General features: G+C 37.1%; 2 protein-coding genes across 2 annotated transcripts; one reads left to right on the top strand and one right to left on the bottom strand.

Annotated features, from left to right (window-relative positions):
- Positions 1 to 264: 264 nt before the first annotated feature.
- LOC139120822 (uncharacterized) lies at positions 265 to 3,424 on the bottom strand. The gene is made up of 3 exons (XM_070685394.1): positions 3,078 to 3,424; positions 2,364 to 2,773; positions 265 to 2,150 (listed from the first exon to the last, which is right to left on the bottom strand). Exons 1-3 carry the CDS (start codon positions 3,300 to 3,302, stop codon positions 1,952 to 1,954), a joined length of 834 nt encoding a protein of 277 aa, XP_070541495.1. The 5' UTR covers positions 3,303 to 3,424; the 3' UTR covers positions 265 to 1,951.
- A 5,790-nt stretch (positions 3,425 to 9,214) lies between these two features.
- On the top strand, positions 9,215 to 14,188 carry LOC139120821 (protein C19orf12 homolog). Its single transcript, XM_070685393.1, has 3 exons — positions 9,215 to 9,360; positions 11,747 to 11,925; positions 12,765 to 14,188. The coding sequence occupies exons 2-3, from the start codon at positions 11,754 to 11,756 to the stop codon at positions 12,974 to 12,976; spliced, it is 384 nt and encodes a 127-aa protein (XP_070541494.1). The 5' UTR covers positions 9,215 to 9,360; positions 11,747 to 11,753; the 3' UTR covers positions 12,977 to 14,188.
- Positions 14,189 to 17,001: the final 2,813 nt, after the last annotated feature.

Below are 17,001 nucleotides of genomic sequence, written 5' to 3'. Positions count from 1 at the left end.
CAAATGCGTGAATTACCCTGTGGGTTAAACGTTTCTTTGCTATGCTGTTTCTATCATCGAAACTTTAACCCGAAATGTTAACAAGTGGGGGTACAGGTGGGGAAATCCATTCAGTGTTTGGTGCCTGTGGACAAGTGGGGTAGATCGCAAGATGGCTTTAAGAGCTCTCTGTACAATGCTTTTCTAAACGCAGATTTGCTAAAGTCTAGAACTAATGTCATTTTTGAGGGATTGATCGTAGAAAAAATGATCAATACAAGGTTTCGTTTGCCTGGTAAACTATTTATTTTTTACCGTTGTGACATTTCAGTGACACCAGAATATAGGAGACAATGCATGGAAAAATGGTCATGAATTTCTACAATCTTTGTCAGTATTCTCAAATGATGTCGTAATTGGATACAAGATGTCGTTCCGTCAAAGAAGCTCTCTTGTTGAGTTATTGCCAATGTCCTATAACATTTTCAATTATATGAAATATGTCAAATATAACATTCTTAACATATTGATACACTGCAACAGACTCATATAAAATGAAAATAATGTATCCAAACAGTAAAGTTAAGCAAACTGTTGTCAACACATATAGCTCACAATTTATATTTTATTAAATACAAAGAACAGGACGCTCATACTTAGCTTCACATGTTTCCTATCTGCGTATCAGGGAATGCCAGTCTATATACTTTTTTCCGTAGAAGACATAAAGATATGGCAGACATCGATAATGTCATTGTGAAATGATGTGACATAACGATTACCTAAAATCAGGTCTACCTCTTAACAATTGTTATCAGTAGACACTGAAGAATGTGTGTTTAGCGATAGCTTTGACTTTCTGCTATGTCCAAGGTTGTTTGGCCATTACTGTACTTAGTTTTTATGCACATGTACATAGTATTCTGGGATAAAGGAGGGATGCTAAAGATTACTCCGTCATCATATTTGATTTTTTGTTCGCTTTGCTTAGAGTGCAACCGTGATAAACGAAATTTGATTTCCGTTCTAAACGCAAAAATATTCCAGAATTTGAAGTGTAGTTATTAGAGAAACCTTGAGTGACAAGAAATAAAGCAGGTTGATCATCAATGACATTACATTCTTTCGAAATCACGATGCTGTCAATTTACAATGCATGCTGGGTAGGGAAAATATCGTTCATTATCCCGCTAAGTACTCGTTAATGATGCAACTTTTGCTTCTCGTACATGTAGCACTTGGGCATACTTCCTGCAAGGATGTGGCTATCTTTGATTTAAAGTGTGTTGGTGGTCATCGGTATTGTCCAATACAATGTACAGACGTGATATCACATGACACAAACGCCAAGTAACATGAAGCTTTTCTAAATAAAAAAACAAACACAACAAACAAACAAACAAACAAACAAAAAAATTCTGCATATCGTAGCATATGTCACATTAAAATGATAAATTAAAGCTGCGTAATTTGGTCTCGGTTTTCTTTCGAATGTTCATCACTAAATAGAATATCCCGAAGCAATTGAGGGACATCGCATTCGTCCCTGCCTGATATAAGCACCGTGTACGTACGAGTAATTCAACCATGCATCAGATAACCTTGGAAGAATTCGGCACGCTCTCATTTCCACCTAGGCTGAACAAGTCGATCGACATTTGTAACAGTATTATTTGTGAAGAAAAATATCTATAATTAGCAGGTAGCCCCATTCTCTCTCTCTCTCTCTCTCTCTCTCTCTCTCTCTCTCTCTCTCTCTCTCTCTCTCTCTCTCCCCGAAAGACATTAATTCACTCTTTCTTTCACACCGAAAAACAGAATGTCATTACATGATCAAGTATGTCATCCACACGTTCACCAAGACAGCAGCAGGTAAAGTTGTATATTCATTTACGCTTCGTCCCTGAGTAAACGATGACTAGCAGAGATGATTAGAAATTTAGGAGAGCGACAAGTGAGCTACTGCATTTGGTTATTTGTGTCCACAATACTGGAGTAATTCTGTTCCCTTATGAATTCGATATTTTGCCACAACTACAAGCCTGTGTTTCCCTTCGAATTCCACACTTTTGATTTCACAATTTGCTTCATCAATTTTCTGATTCAGCCAAGCTCCATGATTGTTTTCCATTCCCAGAAAGTTTCCAATATGGTCGTAACTACCATCAAAGCTGTAAACCAGAGAGAAGAGAAATGCAAGTTGTTGCTTACATTGTAATACCATAATGACAGGATTACTTGGGTCACATTCACTGAGCATGCCATATTCTCTCACAAATAAACAAAACAAACAAACAAAACGCAGAGACAAAATTCTGTCGTGTCGAATTGGTGTAGACAAAATGTGGTAACAGCTACAAATAATTGGTCAAGGCAGTACTTACAAGATTGATTTATGTTCGTCAACTCTGAATTTATACACGGTTGAGGGTTGTTTATTATTCTGGTAGAGTTCTTCCCTTTCGTTGGCCTCTTCTGAAGTGATTAGCAGTCCAAAGTATTCGCACACTATTTCCCGCTTCCTGATATGTCTACTGGCAACTGCCCCGTCTCCAGTGTTTTTATCTATAAACACTCTTTTAAATGGCAGCGATGATACTTTCTCTTGGTACGTCTGAGCGACATACGATGTCGCTCGTCCAACCAAGTCATGTTCTTCAAAGGGATGCTCGTCTTCGCAGAGGAATATCGATTTTCGAAGTATTCTTTCCGGAAGACGACAAAGCACGCCGTAAGACCTTCTGCCGAATGTGCAATACTTATACCGTTTGTTTCTGGCTATTATTGCCAGCCACTGAAACAGATTAAATTCACGACAAGAGAATTTAATTAATTAACCTAGTCAATAATATCTCTAGAGGCGTTTCAGTACATTTACAAAGTTTCAACCCAAAGGCAGCACAGTCAATACTACTTCCAATGAAGGCAGAGAGAGCCCTCAAATTCATTGACTGTCTCATGTATTTTTGGCGGGAAATATAGTGTGTGAATACTGCATATTTTCCATTTGTGATGGTACGTTTGAAAACTGACGATTGATTGTGCTTCTCAATAGCTTGACTACCATCGACTACATCCAGCAAACAAAAACTTCTCACCTTGCTAAATCGGGTTCGGCTCTTTATCAAGGACAGCACATTTGGTTCGCCATCGGAATACAGTTTGGCCCATCGACGATAGTGGAAGTAAAGTTCTGCAACTGGTGTCATGACGGTCTCATCGACTTCGAGGTAACGATCACAGAACTCGTCCAGATACGGCATAAATGACGCAGTTTGTTTCGGATGGCAATTCGTTCCACCTAGTCTGCCTCGCCTGTTCATGATTTTGTTTCACTCGTGTTGAAATGAATTCAACTAAATAAGACGTGTCCGACGAAGACAGATCAGGAACTGTAAAGCGAGTGCGATGGTGTAATTGTACCCTAGAAGAGATCGCCTTCCGTGCCATGGTAAGGGAGTCGTCATTTTGTACGCCCGGGGGGTTGGAAGAATTGCCCAGACATCCAGCTGCGTGTGAATTTTCAACCCCCTTGCTGGCTCGAAACTTTGCCTGACTCCCTGTACCACAGAAACACGCGCGTAAAACTGGTAGTACCATAATCTTCGACTCGAAGTGAAAAACTTAAACTTTTGTTCGTGCTTACCTCAATGAAACTTTCAATCATTCAATAACCAAATCAAGAATAAAAATCAGGGGTCACTGTGCAAAGTTCACACAAGCAAATTACCTTATATTTGTGGATATTTAAAATTCAAAATGACCATCACCCTGTGTTAACTCTATTGGGGTCAAATTTTCGAATTTTGAAAAAGTAAGACGGTAAAAATCGTTCTTACTCCAAGAGCTTTGAAATGAGTTCCATAAGTGATAGACTATGAAAGGAATTGAAAAAACTGATGAGTCCGAATATCTGTCCCAAAGGCGCATTCTGCCTTAAAATGACATTAGTTCCAATCGTGTTCATTGACGGTAACCATCCATGGAAAAGAATTTTCAGCGAAACCTCCTTCTTCCAATCTTGAATACACACTGTTTCTCATCACTTGCATGCCGTCAGTTTCATTGATACATCATCATCATCATCATCATCATCATCATCATCATCATCATCATCATCATCATCATCATCATTGGATATCTCTACGGGTCTCTTAAAGGATGGGATAGGACAGGATAGGATAGTATAAATATTTTACATAGCGCCTTGTATCAACCAGAAGATGTTCTTACTTGCGCTTAAAAAAAGTTATATATAAGCCCTCTCGAAGAAGTGAGTCATTAGTTTTGTCTTTAAAGTGAAGATATTCTGAAATGAACGTATATTTGATTCCATAGTCGTATAATTTGAGCCTGGTGAGGGGAACTTTGAGTGAAGAAGACTTGATCGAAGACATATGTTGGGTAGTTAAGTACACTAAGTTCAGCCAGGTATTTAGGAGCGAGTCCATGAATTAATAATGCATAAGATAGAAGCATGATTTTGAACCGAATTCAATGGAACACACGAAGCAAATGGAGTTCCTTCATGACTAAAGTATTGGGATCTCTTTCCTTTGTCTGCGTTAATGAGACGTGTAATAATTTGATTTATGAGTCCGGTAAGTCATAGGGTAGCGCATTTTCAAGTTTGTCAATGAGTGTGGAACAAATGAGCGTTTGGTAAGTTTTTTTGATGAGATATTTCTGTAAGAGTCCATGTACGCGATCAATGAGTAAATACTCTGACATATCTGAATTGTGTGATTCTTGAAATCATGAACATTATCACAGAATCGGACTTCACGTCGGCATAAGATGGTAAGATAGTGCTTGATCTAACGTGATTTCTGTCAATGGTTTTTGGTTAACGATCAAAATGAGAACGACTCAAAATTGTTTATGACTTTCCATCGTTTGACTGTTATTTGTTGTAAATCACCCATGTCTTGATATCTATCAAGCAGTCCCCTACCTGTATTGCTTCTTCGCTATATTGAAATTTAAGAAAGCCAAGTACAGCTGGTTATCGTCTGCATATTGGTGGAATTTAGTATTACGATGACTTAGAACCTTTCAAAAGGGTGCCACGGGGAGAGAGAGAGAGAGAGAGAGAGAGAGAGAGAGAGAGAGAGAGAGAGAAGAGAGAGAGAGAGAGAGAAGAGAGCGCAAAATATATAATGTTAGGCCAATAAACTGGCACAAGAATGACAAGGCACATATATAGTGGCGTCATTATGGACCTTTAGTAGTGCAGTTTCAGTTCTATATGAAATTTTCTATACGCTGATTGAAGAGGACAAAGAAGAGATGTTAACTCTTGAGACACGCAATGAGTTGTTGCAACTCTTTCTGTAATGTTCGATATGAACGGAAGATATGAAGAGTGTTTCATGATATCTAGTAGATCAAGAGACGACTTGTTTAGTAACGGCATGGTATAATTTGTCTGATGTTGTCAACATCAAAAGACTTGAAACAAATACATGGAAAGTGGTGGTTTTGTATGATTATTCAGTTTCATTGCATAGATAAATCATTTCGGTATAATATTACGAGATGATTGGGAATTACTGGACCACTAGTGTCGCCAAACTGTATACGACGGAGGATAAGTCTAACAACGAGAATAATAATAATAATAATAATATTGGGTTCTTATATAGTGCACATATCCACAAGTACATGTCCTCAAGGCGCTTTACAATTATTAGAGACTCTTTGTAAAAATTACAAACTTGTACCAGATTTCAAGTATCAGAAATTCACATTAGTGAAATAAGTGGTTGAACAGAAATTCTTAGCAGAGCGTGTCTGCATTACACGCCAACTGATACTCCTGATGCCATTGCCAATGCATTTAATGCATTCTTTCAATGTGTATTTACATCAGACGATGAAAGTATTGAGAATGAACTTCCATATTTTCATTCCAGGATTACAGACCAACTTTCAAACCTATCATTAAACTATCAACATAAATAGTATTGATATTGAAGGCCATATATTCTGTCAAGTGTTATTCTGAATGCATGCATTCATGAACTTGCCACATCATTATGCGTCATTTTAAACAGGTCTTTACGTTTAGGAGTCTTTCCAACAGCATTCAAAATTGCAAATGTCACGCCAGTTTTTAAATCAGGTGACAAATCAAAGACTACCATCCAAAATATCCCCTACCATTTGCCATTTCCACCTGTTTTCCAACGTTCGGAAATATATTTCAGAATCCCAACATGGCGTAATGAAAGGTCGATCCACTCCAACCAACTTAGTTAGTTAATATGTTGATTTTACCTCCAAAATAGGACTTATCGTGCAGTTATTAATGGTCACATGTCATCACCATTTGATGTCACGTCAGATGTACCTCAAGGCTCGCTAATTGGACCACTTTTTTCACTCTGTGCGTCAACACACTTAAATTGTCCGTCCATTTTGTACAAAACATCTTTTAATGGTACCGAGCAGACAGCTAAGTAATAACTATATTTTCCGCGTCAGCGCCACAAGATTTTATGAGAAAACATTCCTCATTTTATGGTGCGTTTTTAAAGCTTATCCAAACATTGATTCTGAGGTATTTGAAAACTGAGTCTGGACATGTACAGTTGTTGTTTGTTTTTATTTATGCCTTTGTTTTGATTGCGATATCACTTTTTATCTGTGATTGTTTCTATAGTTTTTATCTTTTATTTTTGTTTTATTCTCCTAAGGTACCTGTAAATGGTCTTTACGCCGGTTGGTTTACCTGAATAAATAAATAAACATTTCGTCACTGCTATTACAGAAAGAGCACAGGGTGTCTGATGGATACAGCATTTTGAAAATTGTCCTTTGAAGGAAAATGCTAGAATGGAAGCTGGGAGGGTGGTCATTAAAATAATGAATGACTAAGATCTGCACAGCCCTATAGATCCCAGGCAGGGAAACCAAAGAGAACTGACAATGACTTTGTTTAGCTCTGTGTTTTCATGATAATTTAGGTATAAAAGTTTATATCAGTGACAATGCATCATTCATTCATTTCTCTAGCCCTCCTTTAATAGTTGTCCTTGTAATAGCTTTCAAGGTATTGATATGAATTTTGGTTTTCCATACCGATTGAATGACAGGTCAAGAAACTTAATAAAAAGGAAACTATCACTACCAGTAGAATTAACAAAGTACAATCACGCCAATACAAGAACAATGGAAGAGAAAAGAAAAATGGGCCTTTCTGCTTTGTTCCAAATACATCTCTCGAAAAGCCCAAGAGAGCCGTTTTATAAGTTGTAGCCAAATCTGATGTGCACAGTGTCTGGGAGGATCTTTTCTCGAAACCATAAAAGCACAGCTAATAATGACAAAAAGTGCCTTTTGTTAACCATCACCTTTTATTTGAAAAGCTCTAACAGGAAGGAAAATAGTTGCATCAATGAGAAAGAAAAGTATCTCGTCATTTTTATCTTTCTAAAATATGTCACTTATCAATTTATTTTGAAGTATTAGTGCATGTTGCCTTCTCATACTTAGTTCTCATAGAGGAGGTAAAGGATCGGGTTTTTGTGATGCTTTGCGTATAAACTGCAGATTTCGTAATGATGAGTACACTTTACTAAACAGACTTTCAATTTGCAAACATATATATCTATGATATATCAAAGTTATGCTCCCTAAGGGTGCGCCAAAAATCTGCAACTGAATGGTGTAATTCATGGGCCACGAATTACACCATACAGTTGCAGATTTTTTGTGGAAGAGAGATCGTGGCTGGTATGATGCTTCACAAAACAGACTTTCAATTTCAATTTACAAACATACTCTGACATATTAAAATACACTGACCCCCCCCCCATTTCAGCATTTACAAAACACGGAGACCCATCATCAAAACCCAAAAAGAGATGACCCCCATGGCTCCGCCCCCCCCGCTGCAGAAACTGACAATCCCTTAGGTACACGACGAAGGCCCCCCGTAACCTTGGTTAAAGGCTCGGAACGACAAGCGACTGTGGTTTAAAGGGCACAGACACACAGACACACAGATATATATATATATATATATATATATATATATATATATATATATGTATATATATATATGTGTGTGTATATATATTACTAAAGGTACTAAAGGTTCAACAACTACAAGAGAACAAAACGAGAGAGAGAGAGAGAGAGAGAGAGAGAGAGAGAGAGAGAGAGAGAGAGAGAGAGAGAGAGAGAATTTTACTTAAGAGAGATAAATGTATATCTGTACATATTTTTTCAAATGAGAATTAGGGACCGAGCACAATTAACGACAGGGAGGCCGGAAGAGAAAATGGGGGGGGGGGCATGAAAAAAAAATGAGCGTTCTTGGGGTGGGCCATGAAAATTCCAGGGAAGGTAAGGGGTGGGCCACCAAAATTTTTTACACCATGACAGACAGAGAATATTTTTCAGCATTTTTGTTCCTTGTTGAAGCTGGAGTTCCTTGTTAAACTTCTTGTAGCATGATGAAATACCAAGTCTTAAACCTCACAATGCAGTTGTTATGTGTAAAATGAGCAATATTATTATTGAACATTGACTTGAGCTTGTTAGACTAACTTGGAGATGTGCAGTGAACACTGTCATCATTAAAAATAATTCATGTCTAAATCAATGCTTCAACTATAACAACTATAACAGCACTGAATGAACTTGTAGATTGTTTATAAGGTATTTGGTAATTTCATCATTCTTTGAGATTAAAATAGCACAACACAATACTGAAAAGTAGCTGTAGGTGTTACAAGTAGTAAAGCTTGAACATATGTTATTTTGTTTGTTTATTATTTATATATTTATTTGTTTATTATTTATTTCAAGAATGCAAGAATGTTGTTTTCACTGAAGCATATATTAAAAGTTATAAGGATTATATATATGTGTACAACTTTGTACCTATGTAATCTTTCTTTTTTGGGGAGGGGGGACCACAAAAATTTTGTTGCCGATGATGGGGAGCCCACTAAATTTTTTGCTGGTGTTGGGGGGGCCTGTAAAAAATATATGCACCACATATTTTCTCTTCCAGCCCCCCCCCCCGGCCGTTAATTCTGCTCGTTCCCTTATATACCTGTGTTTTGTTTTTAATTCATTCTTTTTTTTCTTTCTTTGTACTATGGCGATGCACAAGTATAAAACTTTCAATGCGTAAGCTTACTCATTCATATGGAGGGACCGTGATTTGCAACAAGGGAGACATGTGAACGAACTCTCGATTACATGAACGAATACAAATCCGAAAATGAGGTTACTCCAACATCGTGGATGCGAACCCGGAAGTGAGGGCTCAGCAGCAGAAGACTCGCTGTTGTTGCTTGCAGGGAACGTCCAGAAACTCCGATTACAAAAACCGCATTAACGATCGATAGAAATCCTGTCATGACGGTAAGTATTAGCGTTCTGTGAAATATATTGAATGTACAGTACTGTTGTGAATGCTGCCGTGAGAATGGACACTTGCACACTCCAGTCACTTGCGCTCTCTCAGACGAGTCAGAGTCAGAGAGTCCCCTGCGCAGCTTCATTGATTGGATATGGCCAAGACTTAGCTCTGCGTGGCAGGGCCGTGTGTTACGGCGGTGTTATACGGCCTCCCACCGCCGCATAACGCCGTATATCGCCGTATAACGCCGCGCCGGTAACACACAGCCCTTCGGTGGAAGGCCGTATAACGCCGGTAACACAGCCCTGCCACGCAGAGCTAGGCCAAGACTCACAGTGAACCGATACACGGCGACCGCTGTGTGGTATGCCGTGTGCCGCTCAAACCAGCTAAAATTGATCAATTTATGAGAGTTCAGTTGAATTGAAAGCTGTTTGATAGACACTCACACGAACCTCATCACACTTGTGCACGTTAAATTAACTTGAAACTTTACTTTCACTTTCGGTTTGACAAATTTTAAGCTGTCATTTTGGGCCTTAATCTTCTTCATAATATGTATTCTCTTTAATTTGTCTGCTGTAATACAGCACGTTATAGAGAACATGCGACATGAAACAGAAGTCCTAAGATGACGTTCAGCAAAGCAAAACCAAAATAACAAACAAACAAACAATTAAAGTAGTTTGAATGCTTTAAGATGCTACTTGCTAGTGGCTGGTCTGCTAAAAATGTCTGGAATTGACTGGAAGCAGAATTAGGTGGTATAGTGTTACCCAAGGGTGTGCTCCCCCCTGACTGGTGAACTATCACTTTGAGTCCTTCATTTACTAGGTGATCGGCTGTTCTCTGTCAACACACAACACTGACAATTAAGACATGCTCCACAACAAATAATTGCCAATCATCTCAATGATCTATCAATCTACATACGGTAACTAAGATCTACCTCTTCTGAAATTTTTCAATCATAGATTGTGCTTTGCATCCACTCAAAACTTTGAAAGGAAAGCGGGTAACCAATTTGAAAATATAGAAATTAAACACAAACTCAATTTGCCATCATTTTACAGTGTCCTCATACAATATCCACATTTCTGTAACATAGTGACTCTGTGTAAGAATATATATTGTGTGCATATTATAACTTATATTATGACAAAGGCATTTTAAAATTCCAATGAAGGAATTTGTTGGATTTTTAAAGCCCCAATAGCTGTGAATGTGTAATAAAACGGTCTCAAAATATCCTCCGTTTTCCAAGTTTTCTTCGAATAAGACCCATTAAAGACTGAAAAAGTGTATAACACTGTCATATTGTCCAAAGTGGCATGTACATTTAAAAGTTTTAACGCTATCTTAGATTTCCTGCCATTTTCAAAAACTTATAATCATGTGACACAGAAAATAAAGATTACGACAACAAAATGTTGGCCATCATGTGTGGTGTAAATGGTATCGTGTTTGTTTCTTGGATGATCATGATATGTATGTTCCTGAAAAACTGCATTTTTGTACTTGTCGGGGGCGCCATTTTTCATATGTCACTTTTCACTTTTGCCATGTAGTAAGTCAGTGATTTTCTACAATATTTGTAATTATTTCAGCACTTTTCTTCTTTTCTATTTAAAGAAGTATTTGTTATTGTTATTATGAGCCATCTTTGCTAACTTTGATTTTCTGACAAGTTATCATGACGGGGTTTGGGCTAGACTAGCTGTAAGCTATTTCCCGACTCCCCATTTACCCTCTACTTTGTTATTTTCTCCCTTTCGAGTTCATGTGTTATGTAACTGATTTTTCAAATCAGGTAAATAAACCAATTAAATACATCCTTCAGTTAGCACATTTACACGATCCAACTTTGGTTTGAAAATAAAACCATGAAAATAATGCATAAAATTCACAGCTATTGGGGCTTTAATGTTAATTATTACCATTTATTTAATAGATTGTATTTCTTCCAGCTCATATGTTGTGACCAGATTTGTTGTTATTTTGCCACTCACTTTAGAATTGTTAACTGCTATTACCATACTTCACTGCTTTCATCTAACACTGTCAGGAGTGACTGCAAAAACACTGAGGTATAAATGAAGTCCTTATTTACAGTTGTAGCCATGGCAACAGTGTGTTTTGATTGAGTACTACTTTGTCTTCTACATGATTTAGTTGTTGGCGTTACACAGATGTTATGTAAACAAGGAAAAGTAATGGATTAGTTTCCAACAAAATTAATGTTGCAAACAAAGGAAAATTTTGCAAGAAAATTTTTGTTTTTCCCGAAACTCAAATATGATGGATGAAAAACATGGATTGACTTACTTAATTGACCTAATTTTGTAATGTTAGTTTTATATGTACTTTTTCTATGGTTTTGAAACCAAGGTGAAAGATGGTGGACTTTCTTCGTTACTATGACCATTTGGTGGAACTTATGTCAACCAATGAGGAACTCAAGAAATCAATGAGAGGGATTACAAAACAGACGCTATGGTCTGCTGGTGGAACCATCACTGGGGGAGTCGTCGGTGGTCCTGTTGGTGCTTTGGCAGGTGGCCTTTTAGGTATGTATCACAAGATTGCCCTTGAATGATGTGCCTGTATATTTTACATGTTATCTTAAATTTTGAAGCAATTATCAAGCACATCAAATCTGTACACTGATGGGTAAGATATATTGCCTGAATACATTGGTTTTAGGCCTTCTAAGGCCTAATGGTTGTTTGTCAAATACGGTGAAGGCAATTGGTCTCCTGCTATGAGGGTTAATTTGCAACCCAGGTATTCATGACCGCGGAGTGACGTCATTAGGTGAAACGCATGTGAGCGAAGTAAATGAGAGATCAGACAATACAGAAGAGCAAATGATACAGAAATTGTGTGAAAACAGCAGAAGTAAAAGTTATGTCATTTATGTATGTTGAAACTTTGAATATTGGTTTTATTGGTTGAAAAATCTGAACTTCATTTATTTGTTTTCACACTCTGTGACACAAAATTGACACAAGACCCTGCAAAGTAGAATTCAAGTAATTATGTTTTGAGTACATATATTCAGATAGCCTAAGTTGTCAGATATTTTGTGAAAAAGTTGAACAGTATTGATATTCTCTGATCATTTTTTCACACAGACCATGAAGTATTTCTACTGATTGCACAAGGCGTGAAACCATCTTAGGTGCTGAATGCTCTGACTCTCTATAGTGAAGTTTAAGAAGCCAAAATGCAATAGGGACCTATTATGGTCTTAGCTCTAGATGAAATTTCTCCAAGAATCTTTTGATGCCAAGTTTGGTGCAAATATAGCAGATGTGACAATTAACATTATTGATATTGATATCCTTCATGTTGCAGAATTTGTAAAAATCAAAATTTCATCGCTTTACTCTTCTATTTTACACAGGAGCTGCTGTTGGCTACATGACCTCAGATGACTATCAAGCTCTGATGAATGTTTTACAAAAACTCACTGATGATGAGAAAGAAGAATTGGTGAGGAGAGTCAAGCGACTTGTTGGAAGTGAACTACTAAATGAATTGACAAGATGGATTGGAATTTCTGCAAACCATCGTCTATTGGTAGATTTACTGCAGTCATTTCTGGCAAACAAATGAAAACACAGCTGAGAAAATGTTCAAATATTAGATGCAGAAACTATTTATTCATTCCATGGTGGCCATGCTGAAGTTAGGGAATCAGAGAGGCTGAGTTTGATAGTAACTGTACCAGAAGACAAATAAGCTGTGATGGATAGTTGAATGACAGATAAAGCTGATTTACTCAGGAGAAATTTTGTTCATCCTTTGGATTTTTTAATTTTAGAAAAGTTTGTAGACACAAAATAATATGTAGTGCTGTACAACTACATCCAGGCACTTGTACATTAGTTAACACAACTCAAGACAACTCATTTTACAACACAGACTTAACTAGTACCGGTACTTTGTCTTTAGTGAAATATTGTGTATTATATCATACCAGTATATTGATGGCGCAAATACAGCAATCTGATTGGTCAAGACGAGAAAAGAACCGTGGTATATTGGCAATATACCACAGCTGGCAAAAGGTTTTCTCTCGACTGCGCAATTGCGCAAATTGTGCATTTCGAGTCATTTTCTTCCCTTAAAATGTTACTGACAGCGCGAAAATCGCACACAAAACACAGCAAGCAAATACATCCATATGATGGTGACCAACGCGCATAGTGTAGTGACCTGTGAATTTACTGTTTTTTCTGCTCCCTCAAATGTCAAGTCTGCCCCCTAATATTGATGAATGAGGCAGAAATTGCCTCTTCAGTTAACATGCAGAGAAAACACTGCTGCCAGAATTTCAATATACTGTTATGATATAATAGCAATAAAGCACACCCAGCGAAGATATAACACCTGATTTTGACCAGTACACTTCATATATGCACTCGATATCGCTCATGCATACATGTATATTTTTTTGAACTGGTCAAAATCTCAAAATATACCATCGCTGGGTGTAGCATTGAGATACACGGGTTTGGAAAGTTTAAAGCTGATAGTTGCATTTCAATGTGATTCAGTACACGGCCCACAAATCAAATTTCTTCTTTAATGCGCATACCTACATCAGCAAGGAAATTATTTAAGTTATTGGCAAGAAGTGATGGGTCATAACCAGCTGGCAGAGTAATGCTAGAAGGGTTCAATAGATTATTAATCCTATTGCAAACATTGTGCATATTGTTAATATTTCTGTTGATGGCATTTCTGTAAATTGTGACTTAGCAATGGTGATCTCCTATTTTATTAGATTGTGGAATTAAACAAACTCTGTTCAGTAAAAATGGAGGCCAGTGTGCATGTGATCATACATTTTCTGAAACCAGTCGCAAAGTTGCATTTTCTCCAATTCCTCTCCTTATCCATGGATTAAGTTTGGGTGGGCGTTTGATTTTCACAAGAGACAAACATGACTATTAAGAACAGTAGTGTGGAGAATTCAGGTCATTACATGTTATTTGGTTTCACCAGGGAAGAAAACAGAGTAGATGGTAATAGTCACCAAGAGCAGGTTTTAGTTCAGAAGATCTAGTTCTGGTGTTGCCTGTCACATGTGTAAGTAGCTCAATCAATATGCTGCCTCATGCCATGGATGTCAAAGATTTCATGTGGTCTTTTTGCTTCAGGTTTTTGGCTTAACAAGTCACAATTGAAATCACCAAGTAGAGCCAAATGTTCATCAAAGTTTTAATATATATGCTTTGTTAGATGAGACTTGGTCCAGGGTCGAGGCTGGCTGCCAAGGTGGTTGGTAGATACAGCCAGTGGCAAAATTTACAGATTTACTTCAGAATCTGGAAATCCGTACCTGTTCAATCAGATTTGGGTCTCAATTATCTGAGCATAGGCTGTCAAGAATGGTAATTTTGAGGTCTGTATGGTATAGATGGCAATTCCACTATTGATAAATATTTAAAATCTGACAAGGTTAAAATCTTCAATGGTTCTCACTTTATTGAATGAGAGTTTTCAGAGGCCCAATTTTAGTAACATGAAGAAAGTTGAAAAACTTTGATGGAGTGAAGAGATTTAGCTGATCCAATGAGCTTTGTAGGGATTGTATATTCAAATGACTGCAAGTGAAGAATGGTATGCCATTTAGATGAGTGTTCATGATTAAAGATTCAGCAAACTGATTAGCATTCACCCAAGAGTATGAAAGAACATCATTGGTGTCATCTATGGAGTGAGATCACCACCAAAATACCATTATTTATCTATTTATTATCTCATTTCTATTTAATCATTTATTAAGAATTTGAAGTTATTGAAAGACTTAAATAATGTGGAAAATAAAGAAAAACTGACAAAGTAAGAAATTCAGGAAATAAGATGAAGTTCAAAGAATCTCTTGGTCATACTAAATTGGGGTAAAACATTTAAATAAGCAAATATGATTAATCAGTGAAAAATTACTTGACTATATGGCCAGAATATAGAGTATTAGCAAACAAGGACTATAGTGACAAAAATTGATAGAATATTTGAATAAAATGTGATAATATCTATGAAGGAAGTAATTTTAACAAATGATTATTAAATGTATTTTGGTGGTGATCTTACCCCGGTCACCAGGAGTGAAGAATTTATCACCTGGCCAGGTCTTACATAGGACAAGCCGTTTCAAGGTATCAGGGTCCCTGGTGAGGAGTTACCATGATGTTATGTGAGAGAAAACGAACAAAAGGGTGACCTCAGCAGTTTTCATATGAAAATTATATTTATTATGAAAAAAAATACTAATCGCTAAGTCAGCGGATAGAATACAAACTGTAAAAGTTTACAGGCTACTTATCTCAGCTGGGACAGCACAGCTCAGACAGTCTGATAAATGAACAGGCCTTTGGCTTGCAGGCTTGAAGTTGCGTAAAGTCAAAAGTATAAATCCAGTGTGGCAGTGAAGGTCTTGAAAAGTCTTGACATTAATACTGCTGGAGTTTCCAAAGACTTGAAGTAACATGCAAGAGACACGATCCCAAAATGTCTGACTGCAAGCTGTACCGGTCGCATGTTTATACTCGAGTGGTTATAGAAGAGAATGTAAGAGCAATCTAGAACTTCTATTGATATGCTAATTACTGTTCTAAAATTATCTCCCTAACATGACTAATTAAATTTCCAGAACATTAAACTCTGGTCATGAGTGTGGTGGAAATGACATACTGGTACATAACAATGACAATTGCACTGCTATCCCATCTTAAATGTATTTTTCAGTAAATATGTATATAACAATAACAAAAAAAATGGCTGACATATATTTATCACTCATTGTTCCAAATTTTTAAAAGAAATTGACAATAAAAAGTCAAAAATAATATTCATTTATGTATTCAATCTTCTGTTACGTTTCTAAATATAAATTTTGTGCATCTTTTCATCAGCAAGGGTCAGAGGTCAATTTTACACCTCTCCAACATCAAGAAGTACTTCTCACAAACACCAGATCTTTATTTTAACAGAAGCTTACATCTATGGCTTCTCTTGCCTCAACCAAAGTCTGTCATGCACCAATCATTTCAACTCTGCCAGCACAATTACAGTAATGGTAACATAAGATTTTTGTTCACTGAACTAAGGGTTTTTGAAGGGGTCAATATTTTCGAAAATCAAGTGACTCCACCACATTGCTGTGTGAAAAAACATGACATTCCTGCTTTGCTGTTAATCCAATTCCCCCAATCTGGATTTTGCCAGCCTACCCTAGCCAAAATAACTGATTACTTCTTTGTGCAGCATTGTAAAACCCGGAGCTCCAGAGTTAAGGACTGGTCTACATTTTTTTCAAGCTAGCAAGTAGGCATCTAGGTTCTTCTAGTGGGTCATGCCATGTGCCAATGGGAGGCTATGGCCTAGAATGCCTAAAATTTGCCAATGGATGTATGATACAATCACAATATGAAATACTGCTTGAATGCCATAACAACATATTGACATAATGAATTATTGAAATGGTTCAATGCTGTACACCAGTTTGACAATGCCATTATGACTTATTGAAATATGACTACATACTACAGTGCCTGAATGCCCTAGGCTGGTTCAATTACCATTTTTTCAGTTCAGTAATGAAATGATGGAATACTATAGCATGTCAATCA

The sequence above is a fragment of the Ptychodera flava genome, chromosome 20 (genome assembly GCF_041260155.1).
Source record: "Ptychodera flava strain L36383 chromosome 20, AS_Pfla_20210202, whole genome shotgun sequence".
Lineage (NCBI taxonomy): Eukaryota > Metazoa > Hemichordata > Enteropneusta > Ptychoderidae > Ptychodera > Ptychodera flava.
This window is presented reverse-complemented; position numbering and strand designations above follow the sequence as displayed.